Genomic DNA, 20,516 nt, shown 5'->3' on the forward strand with positions numbered 1-20,516 from the left:
TGGCTCCACTTTGCCCAAGTCTTTTTCACAAGGCTATCCGTGTAGATCATTGAAAGTACGTTTGGCGGGAGGGCTGGGAACACATTCACTGTTAGGTCATTGTCCCGGGGGTAAAATTAAGTTAATTTATTTTCACTTCAAAGACTGTCAGGAAGCCGGGGCCGGTTGGATCAGTGTGAGAAATGTCACACAGCAGGTAGGGAGGATGGTCCCTCCCTACAGGGTTAGTTACAGCGGTGAACTTAAAAGAAAACTTAATGAAACAAGGCAGTAGGAATCAGAGAGGATGTGACCATCAGGAGATGAAAGGGCGGTCACCAGCACCCCGTGTGGTTGTTGGGGGAATGGGCTGCCATGGTAAAACAGGATCTAAATGTAATGCAATTATATTATTTTTGCGCACCTGTTTGTGGCGCCCCTGGCTAGTTCTGATGGCGCACCGGGGTGCCGCGGCGCACACATTGGGAACCACTGGTCTAGCAGATTAGTACTTTCGAAGGATTTGGACAGTTGATGGTTAACCGCCGTTTCCATTACTTTGCCAAACAGGTAGGAGAGAGATTGGTCTATAATTGGCAAGTTGTTTGTGGTCAGCTGATGGCTTTTTCAAGATAGGTCTGACAATAGATTCCTTCCAGTGTGAGGGTACAGTGGATTGTGAAAAGTGACAGATTCAGGATGTACGTTAAGTTGGAGACGAGTACTGGGCTAATTTTAGATAGGGTCTGGGAGGATACGGGATCCGTTGCCGAGCCGGATTTCATCCTACTTAGTATGGCGGAGATTTCTTCCTCTGTTAGTTTTCTAAATTCTTTGAGAGAGTTGGTGCTCCGGGGGAGGGATTCAACCAGTCTTTGTGAGGTATTTGTATATTGGCGGAAAAGTTTGTGAATAGAATATCATTTATCTGGTTGACAAAGAAAGCTGAGAGGGAGTCCACCCACTCCTGCGAGGCAATATGTGTTTGCAGTTTAGGCGGTTTATATTCTAAAAAGTTCTACAATGATTAAGATTCCTGCAGTCCTGCCGATACACACAATTGCATGGCAGACACAGTATCACAGGTCTTCTTTCACACTGTTTAAATCCTGCCCAGACCTTGGACTATGCTAATTGGGTACTCAAATTAATACTAAGATTAAAGTTAACAAAAGGATTACAACTATGGTTAAAGTTGCAACTAGAATTCGGAATATTTTAGGTTTATGTTAAGCACTTTAATTCTTTAATCTTTTGTTTCTGAGATTCTTTGATTCCAAGTGTAATGTTTTAGCTCATTATGTATCGGGTTGGGTCAAATGCCCCACATCTATCTAGCCAGCAGATTATCAGAAGATGTGCTATCCAAAGGAAGTTGTTCCACTGCCTTTTATAGGTAATAATTTCATGAGAATGTAAGCAAAAATAATGTAGGTGTCTCTGCTTGGGGGCGCCAGGGTATGGTAGGACTCCTGAAAAGTCTGGAATATTCCTTATCAATGGCAGTGAAGACGCCCTTTGAAGATTATCAATTGCAGCTTCTATTTGAATTGGAGGAGACAAGGCATGAGTTTGATTTGCGGGCGGATATCATTCCAGAGCCTGAATCCTCGGTGCATAGGGTTGTCTTCTGTTCCTTTCCCCTTTGCATCTCATAATTTCCATTTTGGCCATGTTGAAGGTCTGTTTTTGCGTTGGCCTCCTGAGATGAAATTTGATTGAGCGAGGTAGATGGTGCGTTGGTTGCCACTCTATTGTAGGAGTCACAGCACTTCTTGAAGGTCATGCAGGCATGTTGTAGATGCCTCTGTACCTTGTAGTTGGGTCATACTTACTTCTTCAGAACTTTGAATCTGACGGTAGTGGGCACAAAGCTCTTCAGGGAAGCCAGGTGAGTGCCAGGGATGTTTGCTAGCAAGGTGGTGCCAAGATAGAGGATAGAAAGGAACAAGGGATGTCGTGTTTTCTAAAGTCCACCAAGAAAGGAGAACAGAAGTGTAACGCCTTCCTACAATCTCATTTTGTTGTTCAGGATCTTGACGACACTTACCTGCACAAAGTGGACATGGAGTCGAAGCTCGACAGCACGAGTGATGAGATCGAATACCTGAAGCAGCTCTTCCAAGAGGTCAGTAGCAAAAGGGATTGCTGTTTCATGTTGGTCATTTGTACATTGTGTAAACCATGAATCCCTGTATAACATGATTTCTGAGATTCATGTCAGTGGGAGACACCCAAAGGCTTGGCTCCTGCCATCTGTTTTACAATCAGCATTTTTTTTTTGATAATCAAATTTATTGAATTTTTATCAAACCACAAATTCATATTGGCATCAAAATCAAGCATATTATCATAATGTACATCCACATATAAAGTGACAAAGACTGGCAAATCAATTTGCAGATTAAAATCATACATCGATACTTATCCTGAAATACAGATGACACGTATCCACTCCTCAAGACAACAGTTTGAACCATTTGCCCCATGCAATCAGCATTTTTAAAGGAGATAAGCCTCAAAGATGTCTGATGGGGTTTCTCTGCTTGGATGCGCATCTAAAGAGGTTTCATTTTGGTGAAACAGACGTTGATAGACATGGTCTGCGGCATGGCAAGAAATGATGATTTGTAATCGAATTTAACTAAATTAGAGCATCAAGAAGACAAGGGTTTCACTGTTTGGAGCTCGCCTCTCTCAGGGAATGGACCATAAAACACTGTCTACCTGCACGTACAACATATGGTCAGAAAAAGTATGATTCGCTCACATACTTCCAGATTCACTTGGAAAATAAGTGTAGCACAATTGTAGGTTTCAAAGGTTGTAAAGCAATTGGCTTTGATAATTTGGTAAATTATAGGGATAGGCGTACACATACATCTGTGAGGATTTCTGACTTTAAGATTCAGAAACAGAGAAACTCCCCTTTAATCCCTCTTTGTAATTTACTGAGAGACTGAGCCTGTCTTGTCAATGAATAGGTTGTAACAATAATTCTGGGAGCTTAGAGTTCTATCTCACTTTAAAATGAATCTTCTTGATCTCAGAGATTGTAAAATCATTTTACCATTGAGTGTTTATTTCGAAATGTGCATCTTCTTTACTTAAAAAAAAACATTCTGAAGATAAGGGCATATCATAGTGTAACCAGCAGCTGATTACAGGAAGATCTTAAAAGAATGTAAACGTTATGCGACTGCTCTTCAGTCGAGTGGTGATGAAAATTGTCAAATGTCTGAAGACATTCTAAATCTGTGCAGTTCACTGATGGAATTTACTTCACTGCCCTGTGCCTCTGATGGAGAAAGTTCCAACCTCGGATTCTGCAGGAGATTGTTTAAACCCTCTGAAAATCAGAGTGCTTTTCATTCCCAAACAGCTCTCAATCAAGGCTCAAATCTCAAATGTGGGTGAAAGATATCCATGAGTATTTGAAAGATATCCCTGAGTATTTGAAAGATATCCCTGAGTATTTGAAAGATATCACTGAGTATTTGAATGATATCCCTGAGTATCTGAAAGATATCACTGAGTATTTGAAAGATATCCCTGAGTATTTGAAAGATATCCCTGAGTATTTGAAAGATATCCCTGAGTATTTGAAAGATATCCCTGAGTATTTGAAAGATATCCCTGAGTATTTGAAAGATATCCCTGAGTATTTGAAAGTATTTCTTTGTGTTCAGTTCATTTAGTCTTTATTTCGAATAAAATTCATAAAAGACAGCAGACATAAAAACATTTTCAACAGTTTCAACATCATACAATGGAACCCCAGAGACAAAAGGGAATTTACCTTCTGACAAAGTACATACATTATTTAAAATTAAGTTAATTTAAAAGGGGTTACAATTTCTTTGCGCGAATCAGCCACATCCACTTATTTAAAATTAAGTTAATTTAAAAGGGGTTACAATTCTTTGCGCGAATCAGACACATCCATTTCTTTGTGAATTCATGGATCAATAGCTGTAGGAGTTATTTCTGATGGCTTGTGTTCACTCTAGTTGTGTGGTTTCAACTTCTCTGCAGATTATCAATCTTCCTTTAAGAAGGGCCTAGGTTGTGGAAGTCCTAACATAATCACACTACAGGATCTCTAGAGAGAAAAGAAGAGACACTCCAGGCTATGTCCGGGTTCAGTGTTGCGCGTCCATGCTTAGTGCAGCGCGTCCAGAGCACATGTCCATTTTAAGATCACAGTTGGTCTACTCTCATCTGATCTCTTGCACTTTGCTCTGTTCTCTTTCTCCTCCATAGGAAATTCAAGAGCTCCAGTCTCAGATCCACAACACCGAGATCACGGTGGAGGTGGACAACAACCGCGAGCTGGAGATGAAGCACATCATGACGGACGTGAAGATCCAGTATCAGGCCATGGCCGACCGGAGCCAGCAGGAGGCTGAGCATTGGTACAAAAGCAAGGTGTGTGTTATTGGCATACACCAACTAGAATTTTGCAAATTAATTGTTAGAATCCTGCAGAAATAGAAGCAATTGTCATTGTGCAACTACAGGGCATTGCAAAGTTTTGAAGTAATTTAACAACTGAACAAAGCTAGAGCCCTCAGTTGTGAGTAAGCAACCAATTTGCTAGTATCAGAAAGGTGCAGATTGAGTCAAATGATGCTGACTCAGCATCGAACAGGGAGAGCCTAAAACCCTTATTACAGATTGAGTCAAATGGTGCTGACTCAGCATCTAACAGGTAGAGCCTAAAACCCTTATTATAATTAACCTACCTTTCTCCTCCTTAAACTTTTTTCTTATTAGGCTATTTCCCTGTTACCCTTTCTCTCTGTGCCTTCGGCCTTTTACTCCAAAACTTCTCCTTCATCATATTTTCCCAGGTTTTCTCTCCCTCTTTCCCTCTGTTGTTCACAGTACCCTTTCTATGTTGTTCTATGACTTTAGATGGCATTCTCTGCTCGTTCATTATCTCTTCCTATCACTCTTTTCCTCTGAGTCTGTTTCCTTAACTCGTTTCTCTCCCTAACCTCCTAGACCTTTTTCTCCTTCGTCTACATTATTTCCTTGTGTACTGCCTACATTTCATCTTCTTTCTCCTGTTGAATCAAATTTTCAGTGAGTTACAGTCACTCGGTTTTCAAAGTTTTCATATTCTTTTCAAATCACTTAGGGGCAGATTTATGTTAACTGACGCATCCCCAGGGATGCGCCAGTTAATGTGCGCCACAGTGCGCCACAGCTCCGCCACCCATGGGGCGCCGCATTTACAATGCGGCGCACCATGGGGCAAAAACGGCACAGATGCGTGACGCATCTGTGCCGTTAAGGTGGCGCATTGCTGGAGTTGTGTCGCAAGCGCGACGCAGCTCCAGCAAGGCTCGGGGGTGCCCCATCTTAACAATGCTGCGTCAAGACCTACGCCTGCTTCAAGCAGGCGCAGGCTTTTGACGCAGCATTGGCCTAAAAGTGACTGAGTGAAATGTTATAGATTTCACTCACCCACTTTTGCGAGGCGCACCTGCCCCGGAACGCCCACCCTGCGCCGGAACGCCCACAAGCGGCACAGGGCTTTACAACGTGACGCATCTGCCTAGATGCGTCACGTTGTAAATCGTTCGTAGGGATGCGCCACATTTACGCCGCCTTGCGTGACGCAACAGCGGCGTAAACGTGGCGCAAGGGCCTCATAAATCTGCCCCTACATTACTTCACCAATGCCAACAATAGTAGTCCTTTGCACGACATAAGAACACATCATTATTTCTTTAAACCCTACTCACCAAGAAGGAGAACCCCAGTCAATGTTAAAATTTGATGACTCTCTAACACCCCCCCCCCCCCCCCGAGATCAGTCCCACCCATTCTTTCATGCACTGAAAGCTCCAAACACCTCTTACGCCCTGAAGCTCGGGTAACCGCAACCAATTCCACTTATTCAGTAGTCTCCCAGCTCATATCCTTCCGCCTCTAAGGCCCACTCCATGAACTTAACATTGCTTGCACTGTGATTCCAGTATTTGCAACCAAACATGGGCCTGGTGCACTTTGCGAGTTTGCAGTCACAAAGCCTGCGATTCACAAAATTGTAGGGTCTGCAACAGCGAAATGGCTGTTAGCAGTACTTTAAATTGGGCGGTACTCACCGGTCCTGAGTACTCGGCACTTCTAAATTTTCTACCCGTCAGTACCGGCACTTTTCTGTATTTAGGGAGAGTACCGGTACCCTGATTGTTGGCACGGCACGCTCGGGTTCGGTATCTCCTCCAACGCAGGACAGATGCCGCTCTGCTTCGGGGTCTCACAATTGCACTGAGCCTCCTCTGAAGTAGACTTTTGAAGGGACGCTACTAAAGTCCAGAGGCGCCCTTTTGAATTTCCCCACACTGCAGGGGTTTGAGCGTGCTTGGATCATACTGTGATTAACAGTGCAGGGTCTAGGCAGAAACTGCACTATTAATTAGATGTTCAACGACCATTCAGGTGCAAGTGCTTTAACCCCTTCCCCTCCTCCACCCGGCCCCAGCCCAAACCTGCATGAAATGGCCTGGGCTACGGCTGTGGTCAGTAATCCAGTCCTATTTAGGGTTTTGCACTGGCCTTACTAAAGTGAGCGAGCGGCAGTGCAGCACAATCCTACACCTTCCCCAAAGCCGGTTTTCTTTTCATTTTTGTTTTCTTCAGCTCATGAGCTGCTTCCCTTTGTGTGCCCCTCCCGCACTAATGGCTGCATTTGCATCACAGGGAGGGTGGGGTCCATGGGTGTGAAGGTAGCCCCGCCCAAGGAGCAATGAATGGGAGGGAACGCTGCAGCACCTCCGGAACGAGCTCCTGTGACAACTGGCAGGGGGTCTGGTTGGGGGGAAACCGAGATGAGCAGTGGGTCTGGTTTGGGGGAAAACGAGGTGAGCATAGAAGGAAGGGGGAGGAGGAATGCACAAAAGTGAGGTGACAGGTAAAGTTAGGGTCGACACTTTTTCAGATTAAAAATACCAGATATTTGTTCAGTTCTGAAATCGGGGCTTAGAAATAGCATTTTTACACAAATGTGTGTAAAATTGAAACTCTGCTGTATTTCTTGTTAACGTATATATTTATATACAAGGAAATGTTAACATATCATCCTGTTTGGCTTTCATTTTGTGTAATGAGTTTACCTGTTTTGTTTACTTAAACACATTTCCCGTGTTTTAATATGCGCTGCAACTGGTATAGAAGTCATTATGTACATCATGTCTTGCCCTTAGCCCCGCCCCTAACCCCGCCCACTTGCCACACCTCTAGCTAATTTTAATAAGTACCTGCACTTATTTTTTCCCATTTAAAGCACTGGCTGTTAGTTATTTATAAAACCCATTTTGCTTTTCAGGAAACAGCTACCTAATCACAAAATAGGTTTAAGACCCAAGGGGCGTATTTGGGGCATCCCTTCCAAATAGTGATATTTTTTTTATGCATCAATGCTTTGAGGCTGAAATCCGGTCTCAAAACATTTACATTTTACTGACATACCACCCATTGGGAAATAGTAAAGGTTTCCTTAGGGAACCTGCCCCATTTGTAATTGTGAAAGCCCGTTAATGTAAAGGAAAAACATGTTGCAATTTTTAAAGAAAGTTGACTGTATTTAAAATGCGTTCACAAACAAGGGGGTCTGCTGACCTCAGGGGGCCACCATCCCTGTGATGGCATCCAATCATAGTGAATTGCAATTTGTGACTGACCTCAGGAATATTGATGTGGTAGGCCGGATTACAAACCACTACAATTCTGAATTTTGTAAATAGACCTGTCAATATCAATCAATCAATCAGTGAAACTTATAAAGCGCGCTACATACCCGTAGGGTCTCAAGGCGCTGTCAATACATAGGAAGGTTTGCAAAATTTCTTTCCATTTGCAAAAAGTCGATGTACAATTTGCAAAAACATCTTGAGAATAAAAGTTTGTACATCAGGCCCATATTCCTAAAATTTACAATGTTTTGCCCTTCATTTTTTGACTCATCCAGTCGGGCCTGCATTAGAAGAAATATTTTACTTAATCTTCGACTGTCACACTGTGCAGTACATCACTTTATCCCAGAGTTTTGCCTAGAGTAGAATCTGTGGACTTGCCAGCGTACTCTAAAGAGCACAAACTGTTTATATTCAACAACCCTTAGGAAAGCATCAGCATAAGGTGTAATTTAGGGTTGGGTATTAACAGGAAATCCCCAAATTTCAGGAGGAAGTGCTGAATAAGAAGGAACGCTCACTGGTGGAATTCTACCATAGTACCCTTTAGTGGAAGAAATTCAGATTCAGCACTTCCTCCTGGAATGTAAGGACTTTGCGTTACCACCACATATAAATCAAGCCCATGGGTCACAGTCGAAAGAGACACCCTTTAAATGTAACTTTGTGGACCAAAGACACACATCTGTCAAAGATCTTCAAAGGTTCGGTGATTCAAAGACAATTTGCCAATGTGATGTCTTTGACCTTCTTTCAGGTTCTCAACATTAAAGTTGTTTGGAAGCGCGAAGCTGCCCACCAGCCCATGTCAGTGACTTACGGACAGAATTTGGGGATCCTTAGGGCTCACCCCATTTAGAGGTGGGGATGCTGCAGACTGACAGCCGGTGTGGTCTTCTCCTGCCATGCACTGAGTAATCATTGGCTGAGGCCCTTCTGCCAGTGGATGGAATTTCGTTAGGAATGATATACCAATGTGCACTCCCACTTTAGAAAGGGTTGGCAGTCAGTCTCAGGGTGTGTAAAGTTACGCCTCCACCACCCGGCAGCCTAAGCGAACCGCCCACTGGAATCTAAACAACCCCATTCGTTCTGAGCTAATCCCACTCTGCATTGTGGGGCTTGTAATTTCATCTTTACAAGTATAAGTGCAGGTCTACATGCTGTTGTCTGGAAAACAAGCACTATGTTAATTGCAAACAAAATATTTCACAAAAATGCACCGACTCTCATTAACTCTCAAGATTAAATAATGCCGCGATAAAAAAGGGACTTTTGAGGACATTTTTATTGTCTGTCTCTTTCTCAAATATGCCATCTTCCCCTACATTCAGAGACCAATGTGGGAAAGAATGTACCAGAGGCCTCCAGTGGATTTCTTCCAGATAGACACATTCGGTTCAGTACTATATACAGACACATCATTACAAAATATTCTTGCCTCTGTGTTTTCCAGCTTGATGACTTGGCCAACCAGACGAAAAGGCACAACGATGACCTTAAAAATGTCAAGAATGAGATTTCAGACCTCACCCGTCAAATGCAGCGGGTGAACGGAGACATTGAAGTCTTGAAAAATCAGGTAAGGACAAGAGGTGGTGACAAGAGTGAAGGAGAGGGGAGGTCTCTTGCAGGTTGGACACAGTGGAGGGCATCTAACCAGTGGGGTTCAGGAGATAGTTAAGGGACACAGATGTCCTGATGATGTCATATTCAAGGAGACACATTGTGAGATGACAGGAGTTGACGGGTAGACATTCATTTAGGATGGTAGAGGGTGGAAGGGTGGAGACACACTGAGTATACGAGATAGAAGGAGGGCAGAAATGCAATGCTGATGGTGATAGGGGAGTAGAAGAGTGGCAGAGATACATTGGGGCTAGTGGAGGAGAAGAGGGGTAGAAATATGTTGGGGATAGGGAAACAGACCAAGGGTAGCGATGCATGTATTTAATTTGTTTTGTGATGTGCCAGCATATTGGTTTATTACCAGTTTATATTAACAGTACATTGAGTATGAAAGCGGAGGTGGGGAGAGAGAAGAAGGCAAGTGATTGCTACTGCAATGTGTCATTTCTTTAGCACATCTCTAGTACTAGTGAGGCCTTGTGGCGCTGTAGTCCTGTCTGATTAGTTGCTGCTGAATCGAGCATGCCGTAGCCCTGTCTGATTGGGTGCAGCTGAAGGGAGCATGCCTTAGCCCTGCCTGATTGGGTAAAGCTGTAGCAAGCATGCCTTAGCCCTGCCTGATTGGGCACAGCTGAAGCAAGCATGCCTTAGCCCTGCCTGATTGGGTACAGCTGAAGCGAGCATGCCTTAGCCCTGCCTGATTGGGTACAGCTGAAGCGAGCATGCCCTAACCCTGCCAGATTGGGTCAGCTGAAGCCAGCATGCCGCAGCCCTGTCTGATTGGGTACAGCTGAAGCCAGTATGCCTTAGCCCTGCCTGATTGGGTACAGCTGAAGCGAGCATGCCCTAACCCTGCCTGATTGGGTCAGCTGAAGCCAGCATGCCACAGCCCTGTCTGATTGGGTACAGCTGAAGTGAGCATGCCCTAGTACTGCCTGATTGGGTACAGCTGAAGCACAGTTGGGCACTTTGCCATCATGTGCCGGTTTTAAATAGGCATCATCTCATCGCATTATAAAATTGAGGCTCTGTCAAATTCATTCTTATAACATCGTTAGCAAAGAGGGGATTGTTAGTTTAGAGACACAATGCCTAGAGTATTTGTTCACAAGCTCTAGCCCCTATGCATATAGAATGAGGAGGGCAATTAAAACCTCTCCTTCCAAGGGGAGGGTGGTTAGGCCGTAGAGTCCTTTATCCACTGTCTGTATACGATGACATCCCCTTTCATAGTCTCTGGACTTGCTACAAGCTAACTGTTTTAGGTTTATGCGTTGTGCTGCTGGTAGTGGCTCTTATATTGCATCATAGAGCACTATTGTTAAAATAAACGTGTTGAACTATATCAGTGACTTTGTCTATTCTTATTGGGGACAAGTACGAGTGAGTGAGTAAAAGGGTACATCTTGCTACCGCGATTCCTGAGAGAGTCGGGATCGTTGTGTTCTGAGTTGTCTAATCATTTGTAGCTTCGTGATTATGTAGGAGAACGAATGAGACACTATAGCTAGTCGGTTCTGGTATTTTGGGTACTGAGGCGGTAGGAAGGCTAAGCCCCTCCACACCGAGGTCCTGTTTTCCTGTGCATAGTTCTGTGTATGTGCAAAATCCCCTCAACAGTAGCTGTGACCATAACTAAAAGTTGTTGCACAGTACTCAATTAGTCAGAGTGGAAAGTCTACAGAAAGAATACTTGTTAAAAAACTTAAACTACCACAGTATACGCCCCTGCTACCTGTAAGAGCAGTGCTGGTATTACTCCAAAGCATAACACACCACTAAACCATAAAACAATATACAGGCGAGCACTCCAACAATTTGATTAAATAACACGGTTTGAGGACAAATAACCAGAAAAGTCAGTCGGTAAGTCCAAGGTAATGTGATCTATATTCGTTGTGTATTGTGTTTATACGCTGCCAACCAAGTACATGATCATCAGCCAACAATGATGAGAACTATGAAAGATAAAATACCCGTAACAGCCTCCATTGATGCAGTGCAAATTGACTTTTGACTGGCTCAAGTGCTCATGATCCTATGTCAGTGCCCTCAAATGCCTCCATATAACCAAGAATTTCTATGTTTATAACCCCTAAACTCTGATTTTGGAAATCAATAACACCTGAAATATTTTTGATATGTCCTGATGTCTCCCTGCCTGCAGAACATGTTGATCTCCTAGAAGCCAGTGGCGGCTGCCACAACAGGAAGGTGGGGGTGGCAGAGGGGGAGCGGTGGCGGAGGAAGAGAAAATAATAATTCTTAAAACATACCTTTCCCGCAGCCTTTGTCGGCCACCTCGGAGCTCTCCCAGCAGTCTTTGGGAAGGCAGAGGCTGCTCAGTCAATCCTGTCACTGCTCTCCTGCTGGGACAGCAGCACCAGGTCTGGTCTGAACAGCCTGCTCTGCCGCTCTGACACTGCTGTGTAGCCTGCAGCTTTTCTTCAACCCAGCTGTTGGAGAAATTGAAGTGTGCATGTATGTTTGGCCGACCTAAGTCGGCCAGCCAGGCATACGTGTGCACTTCTAAGTGCCCACCACCTGCCTGTCATGACCCTGCCCCGCCTTGCCCTGCACCGATGTCAGAGCCAAAGAAAAATAAAATTATAATGTTTCATTATCATATTATTGTTCTGTCACTGACTCATACGAGTGGGGCGATGATCCTCTGCCATTACGGAGGAGCCGCCCCTGCTTGAAGCTAACTGTATTCCTGAAAATGCTGCTGGTATCTTGGGTGTAGGTTGTATGGGCAAGGTGAGGAAAACGGTAGGTGGCCGAGTTATTGTAGTGGCGGCCATCTTACATAAGGGCCCTAAGCTTTCATCACACCGCTGAACACATCATACTTCTGCACTCATGCAAGGTCATACACCTGCAGGTGGAGACGTATGATTTTTTCTGAATAATGCCCAAAGTGTTTTACATGTACCCCTTTAAAGCACCAATCTACTAAAATCAGGGTTAACATGAAGAACGACTTTCACATCTGCCATAACAAACAAAGGATTCTTAAATAAGGGTCCCTGTTTTCCGTTTTCATAGATTTTTACAGATAAATACAGACAGAAAACAATGTGTTTTCTATCTGCATTTATTTTTAAAAGTAGACAAATACTGAAAATTGTGCTGTTTTTAAGTGAATCTCTGTGCTGTCTTTCATGAATTATATCCCAACAGCTGAACAGATGGACAGCATGGGAAATTAAAAAACAGGATGAAATTTCTTTAAATAACGGCATGTGTCAATATACATTTGTGGTATAATGTTGGTGCTTACCAGTGGATGTATTGTTATGTAATATTTGGCAGCTTAAATAGCTAAAACACGACAGACATCAAAGTGTGGGTGCGCATCTATCAGTTAAATAAATATGGAAATGTACAGTGTTACAACTTCGTTTATACGCGAAGCACAAAATAACTATGGATACATATAGAAAAATAGGCCCAAAAATAAATATGGATAAATACAGATGGAAATATTAAAAAGAAAATACCATAAAAACGGGAGCCCTATTCCTAATGAAGTTAGTTTGCCCCTTACTTTGCTATCAGACAAGCAACTGGAAAAAGTATCTGCTTCATTTGGTTTGATTTTGTGCCCCATTCCGAGTCCTGTGTAAATCTTGAATCAGGGTTCCAGTTTACGCTTAATTTACAGTGTAAAATAGCAAAATCCCAATGGGTAAGTTACTCATCAATGATCCACATACATTCAATGAATCTCAAAATGTCATTCATTCCATTCGCTCACCAGGAATACACTATAAACCTATTACAATATGTACCTCAAAGACCAATGAACTCAATTATTATGTAATTTATTTTATTACAGGTTCGTTTAAAATCTCACATTAAAAGCTGAAGTACAGCTGTACAAATTGATAAAAACAGTGCAAAATATTGATAATCACAAAAAAATACAAAAGCATAGGTTAAACATACATGAAGAGAGTATTACACCAGACCTATACACTTGCAGCCTGATTCATCAAGGTACCGTTTTGCGAGTCTCTAATAGAGAATCATAAGGAATCGCTATTAGAGACTCGCAAAACGGTATTCATGTAGGAATCGCAAAATAAAATGCGATTCCTACAAATTCCTTATTTTCGAATAGCAAATTGCTAATCGCAAATAAGGAAAAACTCCCCATTCATTCCTATGGGCCAAAAGGCCCATAGGAATGTATGAGGAGTATTCCTTATTTGCGATTAGCAATTTGCTAATCGCAAATAAGATAGCGATTTGAAGGGTGCCAGGGGTGTCCAAAGGACACCCTGTAGCACCCCTTAAATGCACATTCGAACAGGTGTTGCACACACACATGTCCAAAAGACATGTGTGTGTGTAACATGCAAAAGAAAAAAATGCACTAAAGTGCTTTTTACTCTTTTTTCGCAATTTACCACCAAGTCAGACTTGGTGGTAAATTGCGACCAAATATTGCGATTTCGCATTTTCTAATTGGTCGATGAATTGGATTTAAGGCATCTCTATTAGAGATTCCTTAAATCCAATTCCTCGCAAATATGCGATTTCGGTAATAGCGATTTTTGCATTTGGATGATGAATCCCAAATGCAAAAATCGCACTCGCAAAGGGCCAGATTCTGAGAATCTGGCCCTTTGCGAGCGCAAATCAGCTTGATGAATCAGGCTGTTGGTCTTAGAAAGCTACACATCCCCTATTCCGCTATATGATAAATACATTACTTGACAACATTTGTATATTTTTTGCCATTCAAGTAGTGCGAGGCAAGGGGGTTGTGTATTAGTTAGTGTGCGTCTGTATTTATCATATCTTATATTTCATATCATATCATAAATATCATGTCCACTGTATTGCGAGTGCCATTGGATATAATACACTTGTAAAATGGCGGAGGTGATATCCGTCACATTTGTGATGGAGTAATCCATTCGCCGGGGTGGAATGCCGACATTGCCAAGCAAAATAAAGCAATGTGCATGATTAAAGTATTCTCTTCTCTCCATTCCCAGCGAACCAACCTGGAGAACGCCATTGGAACGGCAGAGGAACAAGGTGATCAGGCGATCCGTAACGCCAAGAATAACATCCAGGAGCTGGAGGAGGCGCTCAAGAGAGCCAAGCAGGACATGGCCGGCAAAGTGCGCGAGTACCAGGACCTGATGAACACCAAGCTGGCCTTGGACATAGAGATTGCCACCTACCGGAAACTGCTGGAAGGGGAAGAGACCCGGTGAGTGGGTTTGCCAAGAAATAACCACCACAGTGTTAAACACACCAGGAGGACATGTTTTACCCATGTATGTAGGAGGCATGACGTTGCCCCTCAATGTCTATTCCTATGTATTCCTCAGGCAAACACATCTGTGTCCACTAACAGTAGGTGTTGTGCAAACGTACCCCTTGATTGTTTTTTTAATATGAAAGACATTCACAACAAACATATTTCGCGGAATGAGAAGTGTTATTTTTATATATAACGAAATATTGTACCCATGCAGTCTCAGAACGAGGAAATGGAACGCGAATCTGAGTTATTACGAGGGTCGAGATCAGCTGATGCATTCAGTCAATTGCTCCGTCTTGTTCAGTGGCATGGCCTGACCCTGTATCGCCTCTCTGCTTAGGTATAGGGTCTGCTTTAGTCCTTTACCTGAACATTTACCTCCTAGGTGGGCAATTTCTGGCAGATCGGATTGCCCGCTGCAACCCAGAAGGCGAAATCCACTCATGTACCCGGCTGTATTGTTGGTCTGAGGCAAGGGTTTGGCAAGTACCTTGAAGCCGCCTAGTTCAAGGAGCTGAGCCATTCAAGTTCCTTACTGATGTATGTGTTAGCTGTTAAATATTTTGGTATTTCACACTCAAACCACGCTAGTAATGTATGCTCTGATCCTCAGCAACACCACAGAACACAAAACTGATTTCCCCTGTTTTTAGGACAAACCCATGTTTGGTTTTTGTGTATGTTCTATTCTCCTGCTGTAATACCTCATCTGCAATATTGTGTGATGTTTGGAAATTGACCTTCAATGTCTTTCGGCTGCAGTCCTGGAAATCCAGACTGCATGCCCTCCACTCAACTTGGCCTCTGACCTATGGAAAAGTCCTCACTTATTTCTGTTCCTCTTGTTTCTTCCCCAGTTTGAATGGTCCAAATCCAGTGCAAACCCAGATGTACAGCGCCATCGACAGGCTGGGTGAGTCTCTTCCTCTCTGCTGTGGTGCTGAATGTTGGGTTTGGCTGCAGGTGGTGCTAGAAATGTTGTGGGTCATAGAGCATCCATGGTACTGAGTGGATCAAAAATGGCAGCAACCTCTAGTTTGTGTGTGCTTATCCTCTTTCAAAAATTGTTATTTAGGTCATAGTACATAGAACCAATTAACATATTACAGCAACATAATACAAAATGAAGTAATAAATATAAATAAAGCTAAAAAACCTCCCTCTCTTCTAGTATATGGGTAGCCCACTCCACAGTTAAGACATATTGTCTTATTAATTGATGTTTCATATTTGTTTGTTGATGTTCAAGTGTAATTGAAGCTCAGTGAGCCAACCAGGCTAATCCACAGTACAGATATGCACTATGGGGCATATGTAGGTAGCCGTTTGCGATTCGCAAACGCAGAAATTCGGCGAATTTCGGCGTTTGCGAATCGCAAACGGCGTTTTGATATGTAGGTGCCACTTAGCAAAATAAGGAATCGCAAAAATTGTGATTCCTTATTTTGCTCATACCATTTAAGGAATCGCAATTTTGTGATTCCTTAAATGCTATGTAGGGGTGCTTTAGAAATTGCGATTTTTGCATAAGGAATCGCAAAATACCACCTACTTCAAGTAGATGGTATTTTGCGATTTCCTTCAAAAATGCATTTTTTTAAAAAATTCAAAGTGCCATGTGGCGCACAGACATGCCCTTAGGGCATGTCTGTGTGCCACATGTACTTACAGGCACATTCCAGGGGTGCAACATGTGTCCTTTGGACACCCTTGCCCCCTTGGAATTGCGATTCTCAAATTGCGATTTTCACACAGAAAATCGCAATCTGAGAATGTATCCCCATTCATTCCTATAGGCCTCTTGGCCCATAGGAATGAATGGGACACTCATTCCTTAATTGCGATTCGCAATTTGCTAATCGCAAATAAGGAATGTTAAAGAATCGCAAAACAATTGCGAATGTTTACCTACATTCCATTTTGCTACTCTTAAATAGCCATTCCTTATAAATTGCTATTTGGGAATCGCAAAATGGAAATTACCTACATATGTCCCTAAATCACATAAAAATGCAAGTTTACCAGACCACATGCAAAGGCTGGGCATCATCTTACTCTTTTAAACAATCATCCGGGTCTCTGCCATGTTAGCACCAGATACCGACATACAACAAAATTGATGGATCATTACTGCTCAATACACCCTCTTTTACTTCTGTCACCACTAACTGCTGCATAAGCAATTTACTCAAATGTATCATGGAGTTTGCTAATGTCACTATACCCAATACCAGATTTAAGTATATGATTTTAGCCAGATTTGGTTCAATTTTATTCAAGTAAATCTCCAGTTTCCAATTTCATCTGAAGTGGCCAAAATGCATCTCTTTAGACACAAATTTGGTCCATTCTGTCTTTTTCGTGCTTTGGTGATAGTCATTGGTTTAAGCGATATTCCACGGTGGCCAATCCTGTCCAAGGTTTCTCTCACACACCCGAAGCATGGTGTCATTAATGGTCCAGGTTGTTGCATTAGATCAATATGTCTCGCTCTTTAATTCTGTTCCTCCGAGAGTTAAGTAGAAGTGCTTCACCAGGAAATATGGCCTTACCTACAATACCAGTGTGCCCATTTCATATTGAAGTGGTACCATAAAAGAGCTTGACCGAAGATGGCTTAGCCAAGGGTGGAAACATTTGTCAATGATACTCGTTGCTGTGAGATTATGCATCCCAGAGTACTGACCCATGCATCCCAGAGTACTGACCCATGCACAGCTTCAGCTTTCGTCTGGTACTTGAGTTAGTTCTCCCTCCAAACTTTTTATTTCTTTTTTTAGTATGTCAAAACTATTTTAAGCTGGGCTTTCCAGTTAGTATTTTCATAAAAAGTAACACCCATATAGTCCTATAAAGTCACTCTCTCTAGTGGATGAGTCTAATCTTTCTCTTTTTCATATTTTAGCACACATTGTGTGTGATTTATAGTTAGCCCATCCTCCTTACCAGAGTTACAGAAACCACATAACAAGTTGTTTATTCCCATAGGGGACTTTGATAAAAGTACATCATCATTGACAGAAACAAGCTTGATGTGAGTGGTCATCTGAAATCATCCATCTTTCTTAATCAACCACCTCATTTATGTGAAGACAAAAGAGAGCTGGGCCTTAAGGCAGCCCTGCTGAACCCCATTTAACACTGGAACATTATCTGTTGTCATACTCTGTGACATCCATCCCCAGGGCCTCATCTCGGGGCATATTATCAAGGGGGTTTATCTCCGCTTTTTTGGCTTTAGAAGCCAAGAAAGCGGAGATAAAATTATCTCCCTATTACCTAGCTGTCGCTAACATCAGTTAGCGACAGCTAGTAGGAGATAGCGACCATCTTGGGCCCCGCTTTGCATGTCAGTGATATTTATCACTAATGACATGCAAAGTGGGCGTGCCAAGATGTTAGCGACTGGAAACAGTCGCTAACATCGCTATCTCCTATTACCAATTTATGGAGATATTCGCGCTAAGCGCGAATATCTCCAAAAGCTAACACCTGCCCAGAGCAGTTCTTAGCCATGTTATCCAATGGTAGGTGGATAACATGGCTAAGAGCATTAGCTCGGTAATGCATGAATATCTCTGACTTGTCAGCGATATTCATGCATTTTGGCCGATTTTTATGGCTTAGGAGATAAACCTTGATAATAGCAAGGTTCCTAAGCGATAAAAATCGCCGCAGCTCGGCGATACAAATATCGCCGCTAAACCAACATAGCGATAATTATCGCTAGTTGTTGGTAATATGCCCTTAACAGCCAGATTCATCATTGTAAAATCGTCTCGCAAAGGGCCAGATTCTGAGAATCTGGCCCTTTGCGAGCGCAATTTTTGCATTTGGGATTCATCACCCCAAATGCAAAAATCGCAAATTACGAAATCGCTAAATTGCGAGGAATTGCATTTAAGGAATCTCTATTTGAGATTCCTTAAATGCAATTCATGAACCATTTTTGAATTGCAAAATCGCTATTTTTGGCCGCTATTTACAGCGAAGTCTGACTTCGTGGTAAATAGCGAAAACTTAGAAAAATGCGCTTTAGTGCATTTTTCTAAGTTGTATGTTACACACACACATGTCCTTTGGACATGTGTGTGCGCAACACCTGTGTACATTTGCATTTCAGGGGTGCCACAGGGTGTCCTTTGGACACCCTGGTACCCTTGAAATCGCATCCTTATTTGCGATTTGCTAATTGCTAATCGCAAATAAGGATTGACTCCCCATTCATTCCTATGGGCCTTTAGGCCCATAGGAATGAATGGGAAATTGCATCCTTATTTGCGATTCGCAATTTGCGAATCGCAAATAAGGAAGCAGTAGAAATCGCAAAAAATATTGCGATTTCTACATGCATCCCGTTTTGCGAGTCTGTAATAGCGATTCCTTAATAATCGCTAATACAGACTCGCAAAAGGGGACTTTGATGAATCTATATGTAAGTTCTTACGTCGTTTCAGTACAAATAATGTTGACAGCTAACAGTAATGGGGCTTTCTCAAGTACCTTGCACAGTTTTCAGCTGGGGTCACTGTTGAAGGCTGCTAAAGGGTAATAAAGGCCACATAAAGTGGCTGGTCGTTCACATAAACATATTATTTCAGCATAAGTCTTAATGCTTGATTCACAGTTTCCATCCTTTGCTAGAAATGTGGCTCTAAATGGGAGCGAATATTTTTTCCTTTCCCCAGTCTTCAAATGGAGTTTAGTTTCCCACCCTCCAAAATGTAATTTGACAGCACGTGAAAATAAGGTCCCCAAAAATGTAGTGTTCTCTTGACAGAAGTCAATCAGCGACCCATCAATCATGGGAGCTTTCCCAGGTTTTTGAGATACATTGGCTGGGTCACTTCTTTTATGGCAAGGGCTACCAGGACCTGAATTCAATAGCATCTATCACCAGAATGGAGGGTGAGCTGACAGCATCCCATGGGTGACAATGTAGCACCCCTAAATGTGAGTATACTTGTTGTATGCGGATAAGCATCTTAGGCTTGTATTTGACGTCTTGGCTTAGTTGTACCACCGCAGTTCATTGGGACGTAATGTTGCCTTTTTATGGTCTTGGAGATGGACTCTCTGTTGGTCAGTTCCCATTACCTCTTTTTTTCTTGAGCATTTCCGTCATTATTTTTTTTAGCTAATACTGTAAACTCTTGGTTCTATTAATCTTTACGTTTAATTTTCCTGAGAGGTTTAGATTCAAAGCCTTGTCATTCTTTATCATATTAGGAAGTAATATTCTTGCTCACCCCTCCACCCCCCCTACAGCGCCTTGAGACCCTCACGGGTGAGTAGCGCGCTTTAAAAAAACCCTGATTGATTGATTGACATTAAGATGTTTTTTGTGTTGTAGACAGAGAGGAACTTTAAAAAAGTGTAGTGCTACAATTCAGATTATTCCAGGTCCCCAAAGCCAAAGGAATGGCTGGTGAGGCAGGAATTAGTAATTTTTAATGTATATTGTATTCATAAACAACCGTTGTTCTGCTAATCTCTAAATGAGATGAGCAGCACCGCCATGTGGCAGACAGTCATAAGTGTGTTGTTGACAATTAAGTTCCTGTGCCGAGCACCGGAAACACCCGGCTCAGATTAAGCACTGCCTAAAAGCTATTGTTTGGTCACAAACTCAGTGAATTTTACAAATCACAGGGTCTGCGTCTCCAAAATGGCTTTGTACATCTGGTCCATTGCTCCAAAAAGAGAGAAGGATGTCCCAAAAAATGTACCGTACCTATCATTTAGCATAATGGGTGCCTGGGAAAGTACCCTTGCTGAAAAGACAAATCTCAAACGCATCTGAGGGCATTTCCTGAGTTTGAATGGTCTCTCCATCACAGTACATCAGTGTGCAGTACTGAGGCTGTGAGCCATACAGGATTCAGTCACCTGTCACTGCTATAAGAGAGCTTCACACA

At 42.6% G+C, this 20,516-nt stretch overlaps 1 protein-coding gene across 2 annotated transcripts in view; it reads left to right on the forward strand.

Moving 5' to 3' along the window:
• The window catches only part of LOC147663250 (keratin, type II cytoskeletal 8-like), a 48,514-nt gene that overhangs the window by 19,596 nt on the left and 8,402 nt on the right, over positions 1–20,516 (forward strand). For both annotated transcript variants that reach the window (XR_015305364.1, XM_086950585.1), the window contains exons 3-7: positions 2,012–2,107; positions 4,243–4,407; positions 9,142–9,267; positions 14,324–14,544; positions 15,456–15,511. Coding sequence is in view for 1 of the 2 variants with exons in the window: in XM_086950585.1 (XP_086806711.1) it covers positions 2,012–2,107; positions 4,243–4,407; positions 9,142–9,267; positions 14,324–14,544; positions 15,456–15,511 (664 nt within the window). In the remaining variant the exon portion in view is untranslated. The remainder of the gene's footprint in view (positions 1–2,011; positions 2,108–4,242; positions 4,408–9,141; positions 9,268–14,323; positions 14,545–15,455; positions 15,512–20,516) is intronic.

The sequence above is a fragment of the Lissotriton vulgaris genome, unplaced genomic scaffold, assembly GCF_964263255.1.
Source record: "Lissotriton vulgaris unplaced genomic scaffold, aLisVul1.2 SCAFFOLD_5105, whole genome shotgun sequence".
In the NCBI taxonomy this organism is placed as follows: Eukaryota; Metazoa; Chordata; class Amphibia; order Caudata; family Salamandridae; genus Lissotriton; species Lissotriton vulgaris.